Source organism: Styela clava, chromosome 3 (genome assembly GCF_964204865.1).
Source record: "Styela clava chromosome 3, kaStyClav1.hap1.2, whole genome shotgun sequence".
Taxonomy (NCBI): Eukaryota; Metazoa; Chordata; class Ascidiacea; order Stolidobranchia; family Styelidae; genus Styela; species Styela clava.
The window spans coordinates 19,299,278-19,326,580 of record NC_135252.1 but is presented as its reverse complement, the minus strand read 5'-3'; the positions used below and the strand labels follow the sequence as shown (position 1 = coordinate 19,326,580).

Below are 27,303 nucleotides of genomic sequence, written 5' to 3'. Positions count from 1 at the left end.
TCTGGTTAAAATTGTTTCTCTATTTTAACAGAAAAATACAAATGACGAGGAAAAAGATTTTTGAGATTTATCTTGAACATTCTTGAGAATTCCTAAATAGATTTCCAAAATTCATTACTTGAATTTATTATGCTGAACATTAAAGACGTTCACATAACAATTTGTAAAATGATTTACATACCGTAACTGGTTATTTCGTTTGAATTTGTAACTATAAATATACGTTTTATTAATTTTAATGAATTTCTATTATAAGCAACTATGTATGTGTGATTAGATATGCCTGGAATAATTAATTGATGATCGTTGATTGCAAAATGAAATGCAAATGATTTCCATTCTCAGTGCTATAAAGCAGGCCCCATTAAATGACTCTACCTAGCCTAGCAAATTGAAATACCGCAATCTGCATTTCCAAATAATCTTTATGTAAATTTTGACTTTAATTTTTGAGGTAAAATATTTGTATATTACGAAGCATTGTATAAGTACAAAATCTATTCGATTGAAACGAGCAATTTTTGAAGTCGATTTAAAATAAAAGACAATTCACTTGTAAGTAGAGGTTACGCGTGACTAACTCTCAATACTTTCTCAATTCCTTTGCGCTAGTGAATCCGTATGCGTATAATGCAAGGATGCCGTAGCGAGAATAAACATGACCATACTATAAAATTTAAGAGTCCTGTTGCACACTAACACAAATTATTTCTGTAACGTTTCGTCTGACGAAAATCAGACTTTCTCAGTCAAAGAGTTACGACAATCACAATAAACTGTTCGTCTGAGGAAATTTGATTTTTGTCAGACGAAACGTTACAGAAGTATATTTGTGTTGGTGAACAGCAGGACCTTTGAACTGCATAGTAAATTCACAGACAATTCTTTATTTTGGGCCTTATCGTGGTATGATTTGCAAATATTTCCAAGAAAGATATTTTATTGGTATTTTGGTTCTGGTGTTATTATTATCATATTAACTGATACCCGACTAAATTTTTAGCTCTGAAAGTTAGACAATGTCACTCAAAAATATTTACTTTTTCATGTACCTTTGGATCATACTGGACGTGATATCTCACTCATATATTTGGCGCTCCTGAAGTATGAGTACCAATATGAAGGTAACTAATTTTGTTGGCCTATTTTACATCAACTTGTGTAAAGGGACTGAAACCTATGGACAGGGAATATTCACTTGAATAACACTGGCAGTCCCCGAGCTCGTAATAGAACTGAAACAGGTAAAATCGGAACTAAATCATGGCCTAACCCTAAACTGGTACTCATACTTTGAGAGTACCGAAAATGTTGCGGTTCATGCAGGAACACGATATTTTTCTGTTTCTGACGACTATTTTCAGCATATTCGATGCTCAACTAAAGCTTTACCGCTACTGGTAAACGAGCATGGTGTGCATATATTTGAGATTTTACATTTGAATGAACATGTATATATATATTTTGTGTGAATTTTATCGAACTCGAAACACTCACCTTTTAGATGATTAAGTAAAGGAAAGTATGAGAGATATCGTAGAGTAGAAGTATCTTTTTGATTGCAATAATTTTGTACAAAAATAGAAAAGGAACTTTTCAAACTAATTTTTTTTTACTCAACCTACTTGTTGTCAGCCCTCTTAGCGGTTGTTAAATAGCCTCACCATCGCATTAGGATTTCCCAAACTTGTGGTAATTACCTCCAAATGGGGGTAATTTGGCATTTTTTGGGGTAATCTGGACATTCACTCTTCAACAAGTTTTTTTGTAATCTACGTAATTTTGACAAGTGTGCGGAAAAGCTGGACATTCATTGCTCGCATCTAGGCAATGAGCCTAGTCATCCAGTCAAACGGTTCGTAGGGACATAAAAAATGGAACCTTGCAACAGAATGTAGGCTAAAATACTAATCTAGCATCTTAAAATCGGATCAGAAGATTCAATAGGTGTTACTATTATCACAATTTCTGGTCAAGATGAATTGGACAACGATATGACTGTTATAGTTTTATGTTGCGGGTGATTGAGCTTTTAGTAATTCGATTTAGGGGTGACGATACTAAAAAGTTTGGGAACCACTGCACCAGACAAACTATATTTGCGCTTTTATTTATACCACGCACCAAAGAAATGTGTAAATCAAAGATCGCTCATATCACTTAGGCTTTATTGAACATTTATTGATTGTAATTGCTTTCTAATACTGGATTTTTTTTTGTATAAAAAAAAACCTTCATTTTTGCCATGTCTATTTGAGTTTAAAAATATCTATTGTATAGATTTGTAGTAATTTTCTCATATTGCTTGACTTATCACATCATTTGAATTGACATATCTTGTGACTTATAATTTTATTCTTGGGCGTTATAATTTTAGCAGTACTGAATACTGAATTGAGGGCGCTCTAGAAGTATGTGTACCAATATGGAGGTAACTAATTTTGTTCGGCAATTTTACATCAAGTTGTGTAAAGGTACTCAAACCTATGAACAGAGGGATATTCACTTGGCTAACACAGACTGTCCCCGAACACATGATAGAGCTAAAATAAGAAAAATCGTGAACAAATTATGGTCTAACCCTAACCTGGTACACATATTACTGGAGTACCCAATTTTTATACAAATTCAATATAGCATTTTGTTTAAAATTATTGTAAAGTTCTAGGCGTGTGTAACGCACTAATTCTGTAGCAATTAAACGCAGTAATCTTTTTGCACACTAAAATTATTTTTATTCTTACAGTCGTGTTTCTTCTTATAACTGAAATATATTTGCTTAAGTTAGACTGATCTAGAATATTATATATATATACAATGACCCGATAAAGAGCTAATATTTGTGTTCTTTTATACGTCTTGCATCATTGAGTTGATAGTTGATAAAACAGAACTGGTCAATGTGATGAAGGTTTGACTAAAAGATCATTTCATTGTATAAATAAGCATCTGAAATATTAAATGTATTCATGTACGTCACGCGTTCCAGAAAGCAATATCAGAATAAATATTTCCGTTAGATAGCGAACAAGATTCAGGTTTATTCAGTCCTGTTGGGCACGCTCTGCTGAGTATCGAACGACTGACTGGAAACAAATAAGGTATTATTGTATTGAGTCCGCCAATAAAGGTTGTGAATAGAAGGTATACATACCCAGTGGTAATAACGTTTAACTAAAAGAAAGGAAATACATTGTAAATTGGTGAGTTGATTAATATTAAATTACGTATTTTAAAGATACATGGACTATTAGAGGCATAGAATTGAGTCCTACAATGCGGAACATTTACGCAGTGGTGTTCCTTCTATGATAATAATGACAGCTAATATGAAGAATGGTGAGGTAGGCCTACATGTTATTATGAAGAATTTCGAAAACAGGAACGTGACAACAATAATAACAATGTCGCTCTCAAAAATAATTTTCACCTCGATGAGTTTACATTCGATATTACATTCATAGTGAACTACTTCGTATTACTGATCATTGTTAGTTATATATTTATATTGATGGAATTCTAACGAAAGTAACTCACTGTACGCTGAATGAATCAGATGTAGGCCCGGGCAAACAATTTAACGATTCAATATCCAATCAGATTTGTAAATATTTTGATGCTCATCTTGTGTCGCTATCATACCTATGAATCTAGAATCTAGATGGTCATATAAACAAGCATTAATGGAGTCTGTCCAAACCATGGGTGAGCACAACTGGGTATGCCAAGTCATTTAGAGGGGCCCTCATCAACACTCAGATTTTCCCTTCAAGTATAAAATACGTATCCTTTATGTTTAAAAATGCGCTCACATGGGTACAAATTCATAATTTTTTTACTCTTGTCACTGTGATAATCTTTCGCCGTTTTGTCCAGTGCATATATTATTATAAGGCTAGGCGAAAACGCATTACCTTGATTAGGAGGGCCCAGTTAGATGTCTGTCGTTGATTATATGGCCCACCGACAAAATGTTACACCCCGGGTTTAAACGATATATTTGTGTTTGGTCACGTTTTCCCAAAATAATGAATAATTTTATTTCGAAAGCTCACAAAACGTGTTTAATTTTTGCATTTCCTACATTAAATTGAAGGCTGCTTTGGAAATGTATTATTGCTATTAATTTTGGTAAAAAGATTCGAAAAATCAATTCTAAAAAATAGTCTTCTTGACATTAGTATTAGCATTAAGTTTTAGCTAAAAGTGATAATAATGAATCATGAATAAAAAACTATATCATAATTGACTAACTGATGTCACTCAGAGACCTTCTAATATGACGTATTTAGGTCATCTTAAATTAAATTTGAATGATAAGTATGTATGCTTGCTGATTGCGCATTGCAATAATGGGTACTCCCGAAGTATGTAAACCAAGATGTCGGATACCGGAATGTAATATGTATATCAGGTTAGGGTTAGACCATAATTTTAGGTGAAAATACTACGTGACTTGGCTAGTCCCCAAACTCGCAATAAAACTAAAATAAGAGAAATTGGAATAAAATTATGGCCTAACCCTAACCTGGTAATCACACTACGTTCCAGTGTCTGCCATCTTGGCTCAAATACTTCAGGAGCGCCCATTATTGTTATAATTCTGTATTACCAACTTCTTTGTATAGTATTGGCTCATTTTCTGAACCAACCGGAGAATCGCCCAGACTGATTTTGTCATTTTATCGGCATTCCGAATAACTTGTCTAAAAAACATAATGTGTGTGATACAAAAATTAGAATAAATAAAATCATTCTCTGGTAAAACATATATTATAGTAGAAAATGCAAAACTATAAGCAATGAGCAAATGCGCTTGCAAAACGTCAATTTCACAATATTCACAAATTATTTTAGCGTTAATAAAGTAAACTGACATAATTAAGCTTCAGAATATCCAGTTTCCAGTAATTGTTTTTTTAAACGAAGAGATTAAATAAGTTTAGTATCTATTTCTCCATTCATTTTTGAAAAAAAGAGGTTAATTATATATCGATAAAAAACTGATCTCTTTGCTTTGTGCTTGTAATATTATCCGTGGAATTGAGAGAAAATAACCTCGAGAAAATGACTTGAGCAAGGTTTTAATACAAAAATAAATAGCGAGTCTATTTATTGGTTGGCTTCATATGCGTAGTTATTATTTTTAGAACCTAGAAATTTTAGCATGAATGAAGACTGCGCAATTGGAATTGATCTAGGAACGAACTTTGTTTGTGTCGGAGCATTCATAAATGGAATGGTAAGTGTGTTAAAGTTTACCACATTAGCATTAATTTATTTTATATTCAAAATACCAAATAGATACTGCGCAACGTACAACACTTTTTACTTGCTATTAAAATTGAAAACAAGAGAACTATTCTCAAATATATGGACACAAAGTTCAAGAACGCCCTAGTACGGATAAGCAATCTGTCACAGTGGACTATTGGCACCAGCCGCCACGATGCCATAATAAAGTGGGAGGCAGCCAACACGATGACATAAAAGCGTATCACGATGTCATAAAAGCGTGTTGGGAACAAATAAAAGTAATATCCTTCTAGCGAAAAATACGATCATCCACCACTGAAAAGTTTCGAATCAATTGGTCCATCAGCGAATAAAAAGATCGATCTTTTCGAGTCCTATAAAACGGAAAATTCTAACAACAACAACAACAACAACAACAACAACCCAATTACAAAACGATTCATATGTCCACTTCATGTACAATAATTCAAATGCATGAAGCAATGGCGCGGTGGTGTGGCTCATCGTGCTAAGCGTTAGGAATATGCTTGCCACCGTTCGAATCCCACGCGGGATGGTTATGTGCTAGAAGATTGCTGGACTCCTCGGCGCCGTAGGATGGTTCATGTAACTGCTGATCAGCTACCCTCACCCCCCCCCCCCCCCCACCATCGAGTCCATGCTTCCGAAAACAAATAACTAACTAATTCCATACCCGTCATGGAATGGTAACCGGACGAGAGGCAGTGGTCCATATGGCTAAGTCGTCAAAGCGGCTTTCCTCTCCCCTGGATAAATATGTAAATCCTATCCTATCCTAAATATTATTCAGGTGAGGATTATTCCAAATGAACATGACAAACGGACAACTCCAGCTTATGTCGCGTTTACTGAAGAAGAACGTTTATTTGGTGAATCTGCGAAACATCAAGCTCCTCTCAATTTGGGTAACACCATATATGGTGAGGACATGTATTTAATTAATCACCTTTAATTAGGTTCAATGAATAAATTAGGAAATAGGAATAGGAATCATCGATGACACCGTCGATGCAACGGTATTTAACAATGCCGTTTAAATAAGTTAAGTCTATGCTTTCGAAAAAAATAACTGGCTAACTAAGCCCATAACCGACTTGGAGGCCGTTGTTCGCCATATGATTGGGCCGTCTTATCGGGTTTTCTCTCATCCGAAATAAATATGTAAATCATATCCTATCCTATTTTAAATATTCTCAGAAGTTTTGCGTTTCGTTTTGCTACAGATGTGAAACGTTTAATTGGAAAAAAGCAAGAAGATAATGGAACGCTAATTCCGATAGATGAAACATGGGGATTTTCAACCGAAATAGATGATAACAACCGAATCCGTATACCGGTAATTTTTGTTTTTTTGTAGCGTATATGCTTGACCAATATAGGAAAATAGTTGTAATATTAGAGCTTTTAGTTGCTGTGACAATGTGCTAAAAGTTACTAAATTTTTTGGAAAATTACTGACCTCTGTCAATGTATTTATAGATCGAATTATTTTAGATATCTTATATCAAGAATGAAATAAAAGTAGAAGAAAAATTATATCCCGAACAAATAACGGCCATGATATTGGGCAGAATGAAAAAAATAGCTGAATCGCACCTCAAAACTGAAGTAAAAAAAGCTGTTATATCCGTCCCTGCAAGCTTTGAGAATGCACAAAGATTGGCTACAATTGACGCAGGAAGAATTGTCGGTTTGGAAGTGCTTGAGTTAATAAACGAACCAACAGCTGCAGCAATTGCTTATTGTTACGACAACGAGGTAGGTTATTGTTTTTATTTAACGCTATTGAGCAACAACAGGTCAGACGGAGACCACGAAAAATTCATCAAACATATCAAACTTGATCTATTCGGGATATACAAAGAGAAATTTCAAACTAATGACATCTTCATAGAAATCTATATTTCGCTATCGAGCGCATTCACTGTATAATTAATATACACTATATATAGCATTGAGTATACTGTATATATATATATTTATACTTTGTAAACATTAGTATCTGATATCTATAGCAGTAATTTTCAACCTTATTTCTTCCATGACACATTTGTATTTTCATGCAAGACAAAAACTACAAGAAAAGCAATAAAAAAAATTTCGCAATATTAAACAACTCCAGTTTAATTATTAGAATGAAAATTACTTCTCAGTAACAAAAAACAGCTATTCATTGCTATCACAATCAAAATTTAACCGTAGTGACACAAATAAAACCAAATTAATCAATAACTCCAGCAATTTTTATTATGTTTGTGGCCCATCTAAAATGCTTCTGTAGCCCAGCGGTGGGCCATGGCCCTGGTTGAGAACCAACCGGTGGTCTAGCTAGAGCCTTGTCCATGAAGTCAAGGACATTGCTTTTGAAAAAGTAGAATTCCTGAAAATGTTATCGGCGGCAATGATGATTTAAATTGTACCTTTTATTGTAAAACTGCTTTTGTTTTATTTTGTATAAAATTTATCTTACACCTTCGTTTCCCATTTTATTTACTAAATACTCTAACTTTTATATACTATATACTGTATTGAATATTTTACTATTAGGTAAAAATGAAGAAACAAATCGTTATTGTTGACTTCGGAGGAGGTTTTCTTGACATAAGTATAGCATTAGTGCACAAAAATGACATTAAAATAACAACAACAGATGGAGATTCAATTATAGGAGGTATGAGCATTATTCTATCACGTGATTCATTAAAATACCATAATAAAACATTTTGTTTGGAACTTGCATGTATGTTACGTTATTCAAGAGTCACGTAACGTGGTCATTATTATCATTGCTCATCATCCTTTTATATGCGGATCTACCAGCCTTAACTTATCGCACGTATCCCCAACATATTGCTAAAATAAACTTATGTTAAAACGATCGATAAGTTATTTCGGTACTCCAGCAGTGTATATACCAGGATAGGGTTAGGGCCTAATTTTATTCAGATTTACCATATTTCAGTCCTATTACGAGTTCGGGGAATGTCTGTGTTAGCCAAGTCAATATACTCCCTGCTCATAGGTTTTAGTCCCTTGACACAACTTTTAAAATGGGAGAACAAAATCAGTTACCTCCATATTGGTACACGTACTTCTGGAGCACCGTTATTTCACCTGACAATTTTTAGTTATCTGATATATATATATATATTATTTCGCTGAATACTTGCAATCGAAGTCTACACTTTCATTTAGGTGAAATGATTGACAACAATATATTTACCCATTACATCAATAAATTGAAAAAGCAAAACATTGACTTGTCAAAAAGCAAAAAGAACAAGACAAGATTGAAAGAAGCTTGCGAAAAAATAAAAAGAAATTTGTCTGCATCTTCCCGAGCTCGGTTAGTTATAAAACAAAGCTTTTATGGGACACGGAATGGATATTTTTGTTATTATTATTTCTTATTTTTATTTTTTTATTTTATTTTTATGTTATTATTTTAACCTTCTGGCGACCGGGAGTAATTTACGTAAGATGTGAGCTGTTCCAAGAAGAACGGTTTTTTGAAGCTGTTCTGCATTAATATTTCCTGGAATATGTTGTACATCTTTTTCAAATTCTTTTCCGATAAGTCCAAGCGCCCCCACCACAACTGGTATTGTTGAAGTTTGGAGTCCCCACATCTTTTGTATCTCGATTTCTAGATCTTTGTATTGTGAGAGTTTTTCAAATATTTTTTTAGAGGTGTTTCTTTCGGATGGTATAGCCACATCAATTAGCAGACAGGATTTTTTTGTGAAATCTTTTACTATAATATGAGGTCGATTTGCTCCTATAGTTTTGTCAGTGTGAACAGTAAAATCCCATAAAATTGTTACATTTTCATTTTCTGTTACCGGTTCAGGCTTGTGATTGTACCACCTGTCTTCTGTAGGTATATGGCAGTGTTTGCAAATTTTCCAGTGCAAATAGGATGCGGTTTTGTTATGCCTTTCTGTATATTCTGTCGGTGCCGAAACTTTACACCCGGATACAATGTGGTCAACGATTTATCAAACGATTGGCATATTCTGAATTTTGGATCAATGTTTAGTTTCATAATTCTATTCTTGTGAGCGTTGGTCGGGAGACTTTGGTCCTGGGCATCAATTATAAATCCTTCCGTTGTGGGTTTCAGATCTGAACTTTTAGCCATTTATGCGTTTGTTGTTCATTTTCATCCAGTGCACATGTTCTAGTGGTATATTTTCCATGCAATGGTTTATCATGCCAAATTCTTAGTCTCTGCATTAGTGGATCTTCTGTTTCGGTCAAATATATTTTCAGTCCTACAGTAGATGCTTTGTAACTTTCCTCAATTTGAACCAGACCTCGTCCACCCTTGCTTCGTGATAAGTACAAACGTTCAGTGTCTGCTCGAGGATGATGTATTTTATTTATCGTCATTAGTTTTCTTGTTTTGGTATCAAATTGTTTGATTTCTTGCTTAGTCCACTTGATGATATTGAAACTGTACGAAACTACTACCCATACTGCAAAACTGTTAATTGCCTTCATGTCTGATTCTATCAGCTTCATGTACTCCAAGGTAACGATATGTTGGATCGCTACCGAGTTCTTTTATCGAGGTTTCTTGATCTAATTGTAAATTTGATTCTCTAAATAATTTACCTTTGCGAAAAGATGCTTTTGCGCATTTCTCGAGGCCAATTTTCATTTTGATGTCATCACTGAATGATTTCACAGTTTTCAATAACATTTCAAGTTGGTTATTATTTTTAGAATACAGCTTCAAATCATCCATATAAAATAAATGAGATATTTTTTGTTTCAAAATTTCGTAGCCACAACCGGTTTCTTTCAGCAAAGGGCTAAGCGGGGCCAAGGCAAGGCAGAACGCAAGAGGTGAATATGAGTCTCCTTGGAAAATTCCGCATGAAATCGAAATGGTGTCACTTTGTATCATTCCGTCATTGTGCCTCAGGATCAAATTTGTTTGCAAATTTTTTATTGTAATTTTGAAAAAAGAGATTAGGATAGGTGACAACTTGTAAATTTCGAATATCTTTAAAAGCCAAGAATGCGGTACACTGTCAAACGCTTTTCTGTAATCAATCCATGCGGTACTCATGTGTTTTTGATAAGTTCTACAATTTTCCAAAATCATTTTATTTACTAGTAATTGGTCTTTGCATCCATAAGATCCACGCCTGCAGCCTTTCTGTTCACTAGGTAACACTCCCTCTTCTTCAGGATGGATGTATGTCCTATTAGTAATTATGAACGTTAGTATTTTGTACATGGTAGGCAAACATGTGATTGGCCGGAAGTTTTGGGCAGATTCTGTTTCTGGGGACTTTGGTAAAAGATAGGTCAAACCCTAAGTTTACCATTTTGGTGTTAGTTCAGGTTGCTTAAGATACTTTCTAAATACCCCTGCCAAATCTTTGTGTAACGCCGAAAAGTACTTCAAATAGAAATTTGGTATTTTGTCTATTCCCGGGTGATTTTCAGTTTAAGGTGCCTCTGATTACACCACATATTTCTTCATCACTAATGTCGCTCCATTGTTGTTCGGGTAAAATGGCGTTTTCAATTTTGATGTCAGTGATCCACGTTGCCTCAGTATTATGGGACTCATTTTTACTCCATATTCCTGCCCAATATGTTTCCAATTCCGATATTGACGGGTAACGTTTTACGTCGATATCACGCTTATTCAATTCTCTATAAAACCAACTGGCATCCTCGTATGTTTTGTTTTGCATGAACTGTTTTTGTCGTTTGGTGTATCGTCGAAGCCTTTGCGCCTTGAGTTGTATTTTCTGCTTTAGAGTTTCTCTGATTACCGCAATATTACTGTGTAACCCATCTAATTTGTACCGATTTGTTATTTTCTTCATTGTTCGTTTATTAAGAACACTACCGTTTTGTATTTCTGATAAGATAGACAAATCTGCTCTCATTAGTTTAATTTGGCTCTCAATTCTTACTTTCCATTTTGCTTTGTAATTATTCCTTGGTCCATTAGGTTTCCTATTTATTGCTCCAACTTTTTCAGTGACCATAGTTGAACATGCATGAATAATGTTTGATATTTCAATAACATCCAGATCAAATTCAAAATCTTGCTTCAAAAGGGCAATAGCTTTGTTGCCTTCTGCTAGCCAGATTTTAGTTTCTTTCGTTAATTGTAATTTTGGCAATTTGAGTCTGTTTCTAAAATCTTGTTCTCTGACAGAAAAATATCTTGATTTTAATTCCTTTAAGAATTGTTCAGTTTCTTCTTTTGGTTTATCTGGTAGAGGAGTTGGTGTTTGAGGTGAGTTTATGCATGGCAGTTGTAATATTTCTTGTACATTGTCACATGGGCCATTTTCGTCATGTACATTGTCATTTTGACTCATATCCCTTGATTCCAAGTATTTCTGTTTGATGGATTTGAGTTCTATATCTGTCATATTTTGGACATTCAAAGATTGGGGTCCTTCAAGCCAATTTGTAAGTGTTTGTTTAGTAATACATTTTGAGGAAGAGCTCACAGCTTTGTAGTACGCTTCCATCACTTGTATATACTCCTCACGTTTCCAACGATGTTTTTTAATTTTTTCTTTTTTCCGATATTTCACGTATGGGGCTCGGTTGAGGAATATCCTTTGTTGAGGGACTTATATCGTGATGTGAGAGTGTGTCAGTAGAAATACTGACAATGTTTTTATTATTATTATTAATATTATTATTATGTTGTTGTTGTTTTTGTTGTATTTTTCTTCTTCTTATCGTTCTGAAAAATACGTTTTTCTTTTCTATCTACTGGATCAATTGCTTTGAAATTTCCAGTAGTTAAACATTGTATTTTTTGATTGAAGGCTATTACTGTTTTTTTTTATTTCTTTAATACTCCATGTCCATATATTTGAGCGTCGCTATCTTGTTTTAAATGTATATACTTTTAAACATTTGGTATATCAATAGAATACCAGAAGACTTGGCTGCTGATTTGGGAGTGGAATCATCGTCTCTAATTCTTACCAGAAGTGATTTTAACCAGCTCAACAAAAGTTTGTTTAAAACATTTGAACGTATTGTCGACAAAGTTATCAAAAGTGTTCCAGATGCTAAAAAACAGGTGAATATAGGAGAAACTACAATAAACTATTGACATAAAAGCACTGCTTACATATTTAGGTACGAAGTTTGTGCACCAGCGCTTGTGCGGCTCACAGTACCGTTTATTAGATATGCGAGGCGCAGGCTTTAATAAAGAGTGACGAAATGTGGAATATTTTTTCTTATCAAAATAAAAGTAGAAAAGTCAGATGTTAGTTTGAATATATATCCCACAAAATTTGAAAATAAATTTGAAAATAATAAAATAGGATTTCTAGCGAAATTTCCCTATTATATTATTTAGATGTTGATTCTGATTTTTTAGTTGCATTGAACAGCTACACCAACGGTCCCCCAAGCATGATAAGATAATTAACAACAACAATTTTAATTTAAAACAAGGGTGTGCAATATTCATTATCGGTGGGCCATATAACCAACTTCAGACATCCAGCTGGGCTACACAAAAAATTTAGCGGGAAGGCACGAGAAAAGAATGCGTCTAAAGATTTAACGCTGCAATAAAAACAAAAACATTATGTATTTCATCCACGTGAGCGTCTTTTTAAACTTAACATAAACCAGTCGGATTAGGATTTATTTTCTGGTGGGGAATAAGTTGAATGTGGCCAAGGACTAAATGGCTTGGCGGGCGGAGTTGTGGCCCGCAGGCCGCTTGTTTTACACTCCTAATTTAAAACAATACATACTAACATAGGTACACTTCTTATCAAATCATCATAACTATATAATATTTTAAATCCATATATATGATAGTACATTGATTTTATAGAATAAATTTCAATTGAATATATAAATTAATTAAATCATTGTTTTCAATTTTATTCAAAATGATAATTTTATCATATTCAAACAATATTTTACATTTTTTTTCTGAATTAAGTGTGTTGATATATTTTAGTTTGACGACATCGTTCTTGTGGGAGGATCAACTCGTATTAGAGAGATCAGAAATATTCTTTCAGATTATTTCAACGTGGTGGAGTTAAACAGAACTATCAACCCGGATGAAGCTGTAGCGTTTGGCGCTACATTATACGCAGCAAGTCTGACTGGTGCTCAAGAGGTTTTTTGTAGTTATTGAACACGGGGTGGACATATGATCCTTTTGTTATCACGTTGTTGTTCCCGTTCTTGATGTTAAAATTTTTTTCTATCGTTATGGAAAATCTCTTTTCTCTTTAATTACTTGACCAATTTCTTTAAAATTTTCAGTGGTGAAAGATTGTATTTTTCGTTTTATCGTTTTTGTTTTCGTAAGGTTTTATTACTTTCATTTATTTCAAAATTTTCTGTGGGATTAATGAGATTTGTTTTCTGTGTGCGATGATGTCACCAAAAATAAAAATTGCCCTCCTTGTGGCGATTTCGTCTTCGCGTCAGCGATTTTGGTTCCGGAAAGTCGTGAACACGGCGGGTACCGGTAGTCTACTGTGACAGACTGTATACCCGTACTACTCCGTGTCAATATATTTAAAAACTGCTCTTTTGTTTTTTATATATGTATGTATATATATTTTGGTCAGTATATCATTTTTCAATAAAAGTGGAAAAAATATACTAAATGTGATTGATTGGTATATTATTTGGTATGTGCTAAAAAGCATGGACTAATTAACAATCATAGGTACTCCTGAAGTATGCGCACCAAGATGGCGCACAACCTAAACTCAGGTTGTGTACCAGGTTAGATTCGATTGTGCGACATCTTGGTGCGCACACTTCAGGAGTACCTATGATTGGTAATTGGTCTATGCTTTTTAGCACATACCAAAAAAATATGTATGCAAGCAATATCGCTTTTGTAATATACAGAACAAACAATCTTACGCATTTATTATTTACGCATTTAGGTATTTGCAGATATACAAGATTTTTTTAACTTTATACTCTTTATTCCAAACTTGAGCTTGTCAAAAGTGATTCATAAAAAATATTTTTTTTATCGTTTGTCGCGGTGCACTTTTATGCATCGTAAAATAATTAACTTTTCACTAAATTGTATATTTTGTTTTATGAACAGAGTCTCAGATACAACATCCATGATCGCGTTATAAACGATGGTGTCAAACAAAATAATGAAGAGGAAATTAAGCGAATGGTAAGAATGATTTATGTGCGACTAATTTTTGTCGCCGACTTTACATCAAGGTAATATATTTTCTTGGCTAACACAGACAGTCCCCGAACTTGTAATAAAACTAAAATAAGGAAAATCGGAATCAAATTATGGCCCATCACTAACCTGGTACACATTCTACGGGAGTACCGATTTATGATATATATTTTCTAGTATATGCTTAAAGTCGTTCAAAATTAATTTAGTATTAAATATCTTGCTTAATTGGACATGAGTAACGGTTTGAAAAATTTCGGTTAAGATAAATTCAAACGGTTGCCTGTAATTTAACAACAAAATATTCAATCTTTTCTTGACTCGCCGTTTTTAACGTGCTTGTAAATAGTTGATCCTTTGCTTTTCCTGCACAATGTATTGCTTATTTTAAGGTGAACAAAAACAAAGAATTCGATGAATATGACGAAACAATAAAAATGCAAAACAACGCCAGGAACAGCTTGGAAAATACAGCATATTCAATAAAGTTAGAAATAAAATCTTCGAATTTATCGGAAGATGACAAAAAATCAGCATTACAGGAGTGCGATGACGCGTTGAAATGTCTGGAAAGCAATAAAGTAAACAATTTTATTATGTGAAATATAACATTTTTGACATTAAATAGAATTATACCAGTTATTTATTGAAAACCTCGATTGGATTATATAGGGATAGGTGATAAAAGTGCAAAATTTTGATGACGTTTGATAAGATTTTTAAAAGAATTTATTTGCTTTATTGGACACCACGCAAAGCGCGTCTGTGGACTAGAGATGTACCGATACCACTTTTTTAGTCGATACCGATACCGATCCGATACCAGCTAAAAACGCCGATACCGATACCGATACGCCGATACTACAAAAAGGCCGATACTACCGATATTCCGATACCAATACTATGTAAATATTACCTAATTAGGTGTGCTGTGTAGGGCAGACGGGTTAAAACAATGGTCTTTGAGCGTTGTTCATAGCACACATTATTTCAGATCGAAAAAGGGATATATCACATAATATGAAATTGATGTTTGGCATCCAGATGCTTTAACTGATTAAGAAACACGCTTGTAATCTCGGTGTTCAATTAGAAAAATCCTGAGCCGGGATGTCCAATTCGAATTTATTGTTAATATCGCGACTTTCGAATATCGTTATTCATGTTTAAAAGAATACCACCCACACATTCTAGCGCCGCCGTCCTACGTTCAAATTAAAACCTTTTTACAAATATTTTATTTTGTGGTTAATCGTAATGATCGCCGCAATAAAACAAAGCCAACATTAAAGAATATCAATCAGCACCGACAAGAAGAAGGCCTACCCATAACCGTCGAGGAGGATTTTTTACTTTAATATTTTATTTATAATATTTTACAATTGCTATCATATATTTTGAGACAATCTAGTCTAACTCTCGGCGGTCATGTCAAAATATCTATAAAGAAATTGTGTAGTTAAACAAAATTAAAATTAATATCTGCGTAGACTGATAATTGTGTCGGAATTTAGTTTATCAATGTTGACGGACTAAATGACAGTCGTAATTGACGACAAGCAGTCAGAATTTATTACCGTGCCAAAAGTGCATGTGCCGTTATTAAGGACCCCAATTCCACTGTATGATTTAAAACTGGGCGCCTTTTGTTATGTGCTGTGTTGATATATTTCTCATAATTACTATGTAATATTAAAAATGTCAATATAAAAATTTGACAGCAAAAATAGCCAAATTAGTTAAGCTAGTTTGGCTGATGAATAGCTAAAAACAGGTGAATCCTATTCCCTCGCGGGGGTGGGGACAAGTATGGCTCATAGCTCACGATCTCTCCAGACAAAAAATAAATTGAAAAGTAGTCTCCAACTTATCTTCTAACACATTCTGGACCAAATCAAAAAGATAAATATATCGGAAATATCGGCCTTAATCTAACCGATACCGATACATGGCCGATACCGAAAAATAACCGATATTGCCTATACCGATACCCGATACCTATACATTGGTACATCTCTACTGCGGACACGACAAATACTGTTTATACACTTACATTGAATTTAACTGAACTATGCTTTGTAGTTTAATTTGGACTTTTTGACAGTAAACAATTTATCAAAACTAATTTCAATGTTCAAGCATGTTGATATTAGCAGCTCAAAATTATGGCGCTCCAGAAGTATTCGTACCCGGCGTTTTCCTTTAGGATACTTTGCCTTATCTAATCCCCACATTGGGCGGTCCAGAAATATTCATACCAATGTGGGGATTAAGTAAGTCAATGTAAAGCAAAGTATTCTAAGGAAAAATGGCCTGGTACGAATGCCTCGCGAGCAAAGTATCCTAAGGCTTAAATGCTCTGGTACGAATACTACGGAAGCAAAATATGCTGAGGGAAATTGCCCTGGTACAAATACTACGGGAGCAAAGTATCCTGAGGGAAAATGCCCTGGAAAGAATATTTCAAGAACAAATATCCTAAGGATTAAATGCCCTTGTACTAAAACTACGGAAACAAAGTATCCTAAGAAAGAATGCCCTGGTACGAATACTACGGGAGTAAAGTATTCTAAGGGAAAATTCCCTACGGGAGCGAGGAGGGTTGGGGAAATGCCCTGGTACGAATACTACGGGATCTCAAAATTATAACATATTTTAGATCGCTACAGTGAAGGACTGCAATAAAAAGCAGGAAGAGTTAACAACAGTAATTCAAAAAAGTGTAAAGGTATGTAGGACGTTTTATACCACCCTTCACTGTGCACCAGCGTTAGGTTTTGTTTATCGGACATGAAATGGACTATGAATCGTTTTGTTAATTATGTTGGGCGCTCCCGTACTATGTGAACTAAGATGGCGGACACCAGAATATTGTATGCGTACCAGGTTAGGCCATAATTTTATTCCAATTTTTCTTATTTTAGTTCTATTACGAGTTCGGGGACTAGCCGAGTGACTCCCGTAGTATTTAGATTTGAAATGATGGCCTAGCCTTAACCTGGTACATATACTACAATCCGGTGTTTGCCCTCTTGGTTCACATACTTCGGGAGTACCAAATATCAAATAGTAAAAGTAAATGTAGTGAAACCATTCGAGGAAAACTCATTTAGACTGTTTTCTAGGCTTTTATTAACTTAAAGATTACTACTATACTAAAACAAGAAAAAGAACAAGTTACAAGATGTAGCAATCCTGACGCACGCTAACCAAATAAAACCTTCGACTATAGCCACGAGACTATTAACGATGGTGCCACGTTGGCCACATTAGGTGGCGCTAATTCGATTTCATCACAATCACCCCACCCAGAAAGATCATGTATATATATATATAACAGAATATAAAGTATGCACGAAAATTACAAAATGAAAATAGCACTTCGTAGAATAAAGCTAAGAGATTCTATCTCCGTACCAATCCGGGCTCTTACGTATTCTACCAGAGCGACGAAGTTGAGGGCTTTCAGTATCTTCTACGGGAGTTTCCGAATTTTCATCCGAAGTAGAATTTAATTCATCCTGAGCTTCTGGCAAATCAGCGTCATTCAAATCATTTGGAGTCTCGGTTGGTTTAGCTTTAGATTGGTCGGGACATGGCGCCAAGTCTTTCACAGAAACTGTAGTTTGTCTTCCATCTGAGTGGCGTACCAGTGCATATTTGGAATTGGCATCCAATAGATCCACCACGTCGCAGAGAGGTTCGGTCTTTGTCCGAACGAATTTTCGAAGCAACACACTACCCCTTGAAAGTAGCCAATTGGGGAGCGATTGGCCCAGCATCGATCGTCGTTGAAAACCAAACAACCGTTCATGTGGAGTCGAGTTAGTAGACGTACATAATAAAGATCTTACGTTATGCAAGGCATCAGGTAAGAAAATTTCCCAGGCAGCCTCTGGTAATTTTTGAGAAGCCAAATATAGCTTTATAGTCTTCCATAACGTTTGATTGATCCTCTCACACTGAGCATTTCCTGTTGGATGGTACGGAGTGGAATTGCTGTTAGCAACGCCCCTTCTTGCAAGAAACTCCGTAACATCTCTTGATAAGAATGACCGGCCTCTATCGCTATGTACGTATTCAGGTAATCCCACCAGTGAAAATAAGGAAGAAAGGCACTGTATCACAGTTGTAGAAGTCATATCTTTACAAGGATAGGCGAATGGAAAACGACTGTATTCGTCAACAATTATCAGAATATACTGCTTTTTACCGCAAACGGGACCCTTGAAATCAATGCTGATTCGTTCCAGCGGACGAGTTGCTCTAATTAATTCATGCTTGTAATTGCCTTTAAAATATCGCGGCTTTAGCTCCGCACATTGCTGACAGTTGGAGCAAATGTGTTTTACATCTTCAGTAGAGAAAGGCAGATTCTTAGATCTGATGAAATGTGACAATCTCCTAACACCCGGGTGACCAAGTTGTTCATGAATACTTTTGAGGTCAAAATCAGGATTGCCAAAAAGGCAACTTATTCGAGACATAGTATCAGGGGCTACATTATCAATCCCGGCTCGATGAACAACAGTATAATTGTAGCAACTAAGTTCCAATTTCCACAATGACAATTTAGTGTTTTTAATTTTGCTTTTATGGTTTTTTTGGAAAATGAAAGACAGGGCCCGTTGATCTGTAATTAAGCAAAACTTTCTTCCATGTAACAAATAACTCCATTTTCTGACTGCTTCTATAATGGAAGTAGCTTCTTTTTCAATTGAAGGGTACTTTATTATTTACTTACTTTTAGATAGTGTACGGGAAGTAAAAGCTACCGGACGACCACACTGATTTAAAATAGCAGCTATTGCGTTATTAGACGCATCACATTCAATGGTGAAAGTCTTGCTTTCGTCTATACTCCCGAAGCAGGCATTTAGTAGATCGCTTTTCAAAATTTCAAAACATCTCATAGCATTGTTTGAAAGTGGAAACCCCGAATTTCTAGACAAGGGAATTATTTTATCAGAAAATTTAGGAATCCATTTGGAATAGTAAGCAAACATTCCAAGGCAACGCTTTAAACTCTTAGAATCACGAGGAGGCTTCATGTCGAGCAACGGTTTGAAATGCTGAGGATCCGGTTTAATAGTGTTATGTGATACTAGATGACCCAACAGTGATAGTTCAGTAGCAGAATAAAAGGATTTATCTTGGTTTAAAGTTAACTCACAATTGGCAGCAGAGAGAAATGCTTTCAGTCGTTCATCGTGTTCTTCCTTGTTCGTACCATAAATAGTGACATTATCCAAGTAAGCCAAAGTTCCCTTCAAGTCGTATTTGGCAATGATAGAGTCAATATACCGCTGAAATGCAGCTACACCATTAGTAACACCAAATGGAAGCCTGCAAAATTGATAAAGGGAGCCAGAAGCTTCAAATGCAGTTAAAGGTCTATCACTTATTGCCAATGGCACTTGGTGGTAGGCCGATTTCAAATCTATAGTAGAAAATACACGTCCTTTAGCTACCTCATTTACTATCTTGTCAATTTTGGGCAATGGGTAGGCGTCTAAATAGGTGTATCGATTTACCGTTTGAGAATAATCAATAACGAGACGTTTCTTATGCCGGGCATCTTTGGTCACAATAACTTGTGCTCTCCATGGGGATCTTGAAGGCTCTATTATACCTTCCCCAAGAAGACGAGATATCTCGCTTTTAATAAATCGACGATCGTCTGAACAATAATTTCTAGACGGAGCTGCTATCGGTTTGCAGTTAGGTTCAATAAACTGAAAAATCTGAATAGGTTCACTAACCTTTGCAGCAGTTAGGTTACAGGTTTTCTCGACATTTAGATCCTCATAAGCGCCATCAAACCGAAATATAACTCTTCTGTGCTTGCTCATGAAGTTATGCCCCAATATAACATCCACACACAAGTTATTTATTACGCCAAAGTTGACATCTTTGTATGTTCGGGAATTAGCCCTAATATCGGCTGTCACAGATCCCAATATACGAGCTTCGGACTTCTTTGATGCTAGTGAAATTTTAGACATCGGTCCTTTTAGAGTAAGCCCAAGAGAAGACGCGAAATTGCTAGCCATATAATTATCAGAAGAACCCGAGTCGAGAAGAGCATCAACTTGCCTGCCAGAGATTATTACAGAAACAAGAGCTAGTTTTAGACTGCTAGGTACAACAGCAGCTAAATGTGGGTTTTCAACTTTGTCACGATTTTCATTAGAAGATCTACATACTCTTGCAAAGTGTCCACGTCGACCACACTTGAAGCAATACACATTTCTGGCTGGGCAATTTTGACGTTTTAAGCGATGCACACCTCTACAATAACCACACCTTTTGACAGCAAAATCGAAGTTTGAAGTTCTCGATGTCACAGCTATAGATTTGAAATTGTCATCACGTCTTTCTTCGGTGTCTGATACAGTTTCAGATGCTTCTTTTTCTGACAATGTGGTCATTAATTGGCCATTGCCATTCGTACATCCTTAATAGGAGTTAGCAAACTTTTCGACTCTCTCTAATGAATCTGCAATCTGAAGAGCTTTGTCAAGTGTTAATACTTCGTTCTCCAACAACCGTTGACGAATTTCGGCGGATTTTAATCCAGTTCGGAAAGCATCTCTTATAGCTTCTTCTCTATACTTATCAGCAGATACGGCTTCGAAGTTGCATTCTTTAGCTAACGAAGACAATTGTTGGAAAAATTCTGTTACGCATTCGCCACTTCTTTGCTTATTCGTCGCCAATTTATGCATGGCAAAAACGTCATTTTTCTTCTTCTTGTACAACTTCTCTAATTTGGCCATAGCAGTGTCATATGTTGTTATTTCTTCAATATAAACAAACACATCAGGAGACATGTAGCCCACAATAATTGCCAATTTGTCAATCACAGGCAATGTTGTTGTCGTCGGAGACGAAGCTCTAGCAGTTTCTGCAGAATTCAAAAAGCTCTTGATCATGCGTTCCCAATGACTGAAAACCTTTTGAGCATATGGCGAATTCGGCGGAGTGTCCAAGACTGGTACACGGATAAACTTTTCCAATTGTTGAGCCATCACGCTTTGTAGTGGTAAAACCGAAGCTAATTTTTAAGTTAATAAAATTGTAGTGTAACCATTCGAGGAAAACTCATTTAGACTGTTTTCTAGGCTTTTATTAACTTAAAGATTACTACTATACTAAAACAAGAAAAAGAACAAGTTACAAGATGTAGCAATTCTGACGCACGCTAACCAAATAAAACCTTCGACTATAGCCACGAGACTATTAACGATGGTGCCACGTTGGCCACATTAGGTGGCGCTAATTCAATTTCATCACAGTAAATAAAAGTTTTCATGCGTAGTGGGGAGGAAAGAGGAGCTTAAAAATAGGCCAAAGGAGAAATCCGTCAAAAAGGTTGAAAAGCACTCAGCTATTACATTCATATTCATGTCAATTTAGAATGGCGTGTAGACCTCTGCACGTCATTCTAAACATAACATTATATTGCAATTGCAGTCAACTAGATTCTAACAATATTTATCTTTACGAAGTAAACTAAGTAAACCACTTTGTTTTAAATTCTTTTTTTCATTCGATTTTCTATTTTTTTAGTTATTTATAGCAACAGATATTTAATTTGTATGAATAAGTTCAAATTTATAAATGGTAATTTTTTTCTAATGTTTTAATTTCATTAAAGGACATTGCATGAAAAATTTCAATAATTGACTAAGTCAATTATATTTTTTTTTACTTATTCAAACAATATTATAAACATATTATATTATTTGTAATCTTTGATAAAATGTTATTTTTATCTGCATTTCAATTTTATATATGAGGAAAATGACTCAGCGAGTACCACACCAGAAGAAATCACAACAGATACAAAAACGCATAAAAATGAAAAGCAGGTTGCATATTATATTTGGTACTCCCGAAGTATGTGAACCAAGCTGGCGGACAGCGGAACGTAGTATATGTACCAGATTAGGGTCAGGCCTTAATTTTATTCCAATTTTCCTTATTTCAGTTCTTGTACGAGTTCCGGAAATAACCAAGTGACTCCAGTAGTATTTGTACCTAGAATTAGGGCCTAGCCCTAACCTAGTACACATTCTACGTTCCGATGACCGCCATCTTAGTTCACATACTTCGGAAGTATATTATATTTTACTCGGAATAAAATCAATACTAATAATATCTTCTTGAGGTAATTTCATTGTTTAGATTCCAAACGTGTCCGAAAACCTCGCCGCAGGAAATTTCGCCGTATACGAAAAGTCGCTAGAGCATTTTGCCGTAAAACAAGTATTTGTGATTAAAACAGTTAGGTTTATAGAGTTATGGTTACGGTATGCTCTTAAATAACGAATCTTTTTTTAAATAAGGCGATTTTTCATAAGGAAATTTTTCCTATGCGGCGAAATTTCCTACGGCGAAATTTCCTGCGTCGAATTTTCCTAGAACCCCTTACACCAGGGATGGGCAACTTCTCTAGTCGGCGGGCCAGATGTGGGGGAATGATGTCCTCGGCAGGCCGGATTATACCAAAATAGAATTCAATATCTTAATCACATATTTATTCGCTAATGCAAAAAAGAAAATTATAAATCGCGTTTAAAGTAAAGTTTAAACTACAAAAAACACATAATGAATTCATCATAATGTACTAAAAGTGTAATAATGTAATATCATAATGTACTGTGGTACAGTCAGCGGGCCGGTCAAAATCTCGTCGCGGCCGGACTCGGCCGCGGGCCGTATGTTGCCCACCGATGCCTTACACAGTACAATTTTCGAAATCGTAATTCACAGTTTGACTTATCGTCTACTAAATTAATATTGTAACATTATTTGAATCCTTGAATGCATGAAAACCAAAAAATACAATCTAGCAAAGTAAATTAATCAGGTATTTATATTATAGGTCTCAACAACGAAACAAATGTTATAGATATAAAAATTAATTTTGAATGATAAAAACCCATCACTCAAAAGTTTTCTTAATAAAAAATTGACTCTAATGAATACAGTCTTGTGGGTAACTCCAACTTTTTGATCGGATAACAAAGAAAAACATTTTAATCGGCTTTAATGTTGATTTCATTACAATGTTAACAAACCACAATATAACATAAAAATACAAATATATAAAGGGAGTACAACACATACAAAAGAAATTTCAAATAAGCAGAACGCAACAATCAAAAATAACGATCAAACTAATATAAAAAAACAATTTTTGATACGATTAATACAATACTTGCAGGATTTCTTACTTACTAATATTCAAATTTGATTTTATAGCTAGAACAATCCGACAGAAAAGAGAGAAAAAGTGACAACACGAATATGAAAGTTGAACAACCAAACTCTTCATCCAAGAACACAAATCCAACTTCAACTGAGGTAAAATTCTAGAATGTTGTCTTCGTAATAAAGTCTCAAACTCAAGCTAACTTTCAACTGTAAGACATTTTCTGGGTTCTATACCTCTCTTTCGATATATTCTATCCGAAATTACTTTACTCAAGAGGCAAAGAGTTTAGTATAGAATTCGAGGCTTTGAAGAACCTCATCAAAAAAGAAACCAAAATAATCTTAAAAAAATGCATTTTTTTCAATTTAAATTGGGAAATAGATAATAATACTCTGATATTAACGCTATTACGATATCTATACACTTACAAACAATGTTTTACATGTCTAGTGCAAATATTGAATCAGTAAAAGAAGAATCTATAAATATTAATATGTTATGTACTTCGTGCAATAAGAAAAAATTGTAAAACATTAATAGAATATCAATTTTACCAAATTGTATTAATTTCCTCTATCAAATCGAACACCTAACAAACTATAATTTAGATGACAGAAAACCTAAAACAACTAAAAGAAGTCGCAAAAGAAAGAAAAATTGAAGCTAAAAAAAAAGAAGAACAACAAAACTTCAAATCTAAGGTAGTGTTTTTATAACAATACAAATTATTATAATTTGTAATTTGAAGCAAAACATAATTATGTGTAAAATAAATAGCGAATTGTTCATGGGAAAGATATTATTAGAGTAATTTGAAACGACTCACCTCAAAGATAAATTTTGATAAATTTGAACAGCTCTCTTCTTCAATAAAGTGAGAACAGAAAACTACTCAAGAATTCATTTATTATTTTTATTTTATTGTATGTTACAATTAATATCAATTTATCAATGATTAAAAAACGAAAAATTTGCACCGAATAACTGTGTTACGTGGTTCTAATAAAACAAAGTAGTACAAGCATCAGAATTTTGTGTTAATATTTTATTAAATTTTGGTATATGGTAGTAAATTGTTTTATACTATTGAAAAGTTTATTAACTACATAATTTACGAGCAAATTTAGGTTCCTTAATTATGCACAATACCTCAAGGAGCTGAATAAAAAAAACTTAAGATACCATAGTGGCAGGGAAACTCGCTGAAAAAGAAGAAAGTCAGAAAATCAAATGGCACGGTCTCTGTTGCATCGAGTCAACATGACATGAGCAAACCAAGTACAGACCGGACAAGTGTAAAACAAAAGCCAACCCAAAAGGTCTTATTTTTCGTGGTTTAAAAGTGTGTTAATATTTTGAATTTTTTCCTGGCTTGCTATCAAAAATTCTTTTTCCAAACGAATATTAAGTTAATATACAGAAAAAAAGTTGGCCTCATAAAAAAAAATCGGGGGTGGCTACGCTACTGGTATGGTTGCATGCTTACGTAGGTTTCATGGGCTCAACGAGAAAAATATTTGCGATTTTATCTACAGTGAGCTTAAGCACAAAACTGGCAACAACATAATAAGCAAAAATAGATTTTAAGTAAATACTAAATGGCTTTATACACAAATTAAGCTAACGCAAGCATAAACGCTTCCGAATTTAAAATTACATCCACACGCAAAACGCATGTGAACTTTAATTTCATTGGATTACTACGACCATTTTAATGAAAATATACAGCATACCGTGTTTTCCCCCAAAATAAGACATACTCTGAAAATAAGACCTAGCCTGAATTTTGAAAATGATTTTAATATAAGCTCTCCCCTTACAATTCAAGACCTGGTCAATAATGTGAAATCATTTTTGACCTAGTCGATAGCAAGAAATCTCTCCTACTTGTTTTGATAGATTGATAATCCATGTTTTGCAGTTTTTTTTTAAATGAATATCAAGTAAATGGATATCAATTTTCATATTTTATATATTTGAAAATCTGGTAATTCTTTACCTAATTTTGTTTTTGATAAATGAAAATATAAGACATCCCCCGAAAATAAGCCCAAGTGTTATTTTTCGGAAGAAATTTGAAATAAGACCCAGTCTTATTTTTGGAGAAACGCAGTATTGATCAAAGTACACTTCTACCCAATTTATTTGGTAATTGAGATTGTCATTATAAATTGTATAAAATTTTATCATGAACCATTTTCTCTTGTATCAAAATTTTATTTACAGCGTTTTGAATGGGAATAAGCTAATAATAAAAAACTCCTTAATTAATTAAAAAATTAACTAATATAAGATTCAACATATGGCAATGAAACACTTATTTGAAAAAAAAAAGATTCCGAATTCAAAAGAACTAAAACATAAAATTTAAGGTTCTCCCGTAGTACACCGGAACGTAGAATGTGTACCAGGTCAGAGTTAGGCCATCATTTTATTTCAATTTAACTTATTTTAGTTGTATTACGAGTTCGGGTACAAGTTCACACTACGGTTCGCATACTACGGGAGTACCAAATTTAATATCAGTAGAATTTATTTGTATGTTTTTTGTTAAATTGTTTTTCTGATATATCAAAAAATGTCAGATTTTATAATATCATTATAATTTATTTTTTTCAGTTTTTAAAATTATTTTAGAAGTCACTAAATATTGTCTGTCATTTGAAGTATTGACTTCAAAAGAAGAATTCAAAAGAACTAAAACCTAAAATTTAAGGTTCTCCCGTAGTATATGCCCCAAGATGGCCGACACCGAAACGTAGTATATATGTGTACCAGGTTAGAGTTAGGTCATAATTTTATTCCAATTTACCTTATTTTAGTTGTATTACGAGTTCGGGTACGAGTTCACACTACGTTTCACATACTACGGGAGTACCAAATTTAATATAAGTAGAATAGTAGAATTTATTTGTATGTTTTGTCATGATGTCATGATGTTAGATTTTGTAATATCATTCATATTAATTTTTTTTCAGTTTTTAAAATTATTCCAGAAGTCACTAAATATTGTCTGTTATTCGAAGTATTGATTTTATTGTTACCAGAAAGGTGAAATAGTCAAGAAAAAGGACGGAAAGGCAAAAAAAGACCAAACACCTTTAAAAGAAGTGGAATTTGAATCGACACGATTGTAGTTTTAACACTTAAAATACAACAGAACGTTTCAAAATTGTATATTAAAACAAATATGATTTGGAAATATTATGTAATCAGTATTGTATGTGCTTATTACTTGAAATATAGAAATAAACGACGTTCAAATGTTTTGTGTTGAAAAGTTCCAGATAACAAAGCATTTAATAAAAAAATTAGTCTTGTATTTTTTTAAATTGTATAATTGTTATAGATTTTTTAAGTTGTTATGTTTTTTAACAATAGAAAAATATTGATCAGTTTTTAAATTAAAATTTGTAAAATTCCCCACTACTTCCAATCAAAGGTCATATATGCTGACAAAGGTGTGAGGGTTGTGTTTTTACGACCACAGAATGATATTTAAAGATCTCCTGTATGTCGGCACTTTCCAATTTGAGATCTTTCATAATATTTTATTTAAATAGACATCAGCATACAGAATAGTAGCAATAATTGGGTTTGTGTCAGAGAT

The 27,303-nt window shown here is 34.1% G+C and overlaps 1 protein-coding gene across 3 annotated transcripts; it reads left to right on the top strand.

Moving 5' to 3' along the window:
* Window positions 1–3,055: 3,055 nt before the first annotated feature.
* Window positions 3,056–27,132, top strand: LOC120343250 (heat shock cognate 71 kDa protein-like). 3 transcript variants are annotated; one of them, XM_078110425.1, is made up of 17 exons: window positions 3,056–3,203; window positions 5,151–5,242; window positions 6,068–6,197; window positions 6,501–6,613; window positions 6,772–7,035; window positions 7,825–7,948; window positions 8,473–8,623; window positions 12,199–12,352; window positions 13,256–13,420; window positions 14,378–14,455; window positions 14,863–15,051; window positions 17,130–17,198; window positions 22,273–22,344; window positions 23,741–23,842; window positions 24,302–24,394; window positions 24,881–25,012; window positions 26,741–27,127. In XM_078110425.1, exons 2-17 carry the CDS (start codon window positions 5,168–5,170, stop codon window positions 26,828–26,830), a joined length of 2,001 nt encoding a protein of 666 aa, XP_077966551.1. In that variant the 5' UTR covers window positions 3,056–3,203; window positions 5,151–5,167; the 3' UTR covers window positions 26,831–27,127. The 3 variants fall into 3 exon arrangements, with proteins under 3 accessions (XP_077966551.1, XP_077966552.1, XP_077966553.1); XM_078110426.1 differs by lacking the exon at window positions 22,273–22,344 and having other exon boundaries at window positions 26,741–27,126; XM_078110427.1 differs by lacking the exons at window positions 5,151–5,242; window positions 6,068–6,197; window positions 6,501–6,613 and having other exon boundaries at window positions 26,741–27,132.
* Window positions 27,133–27,303: the final 171 nt, after the last annotated feature.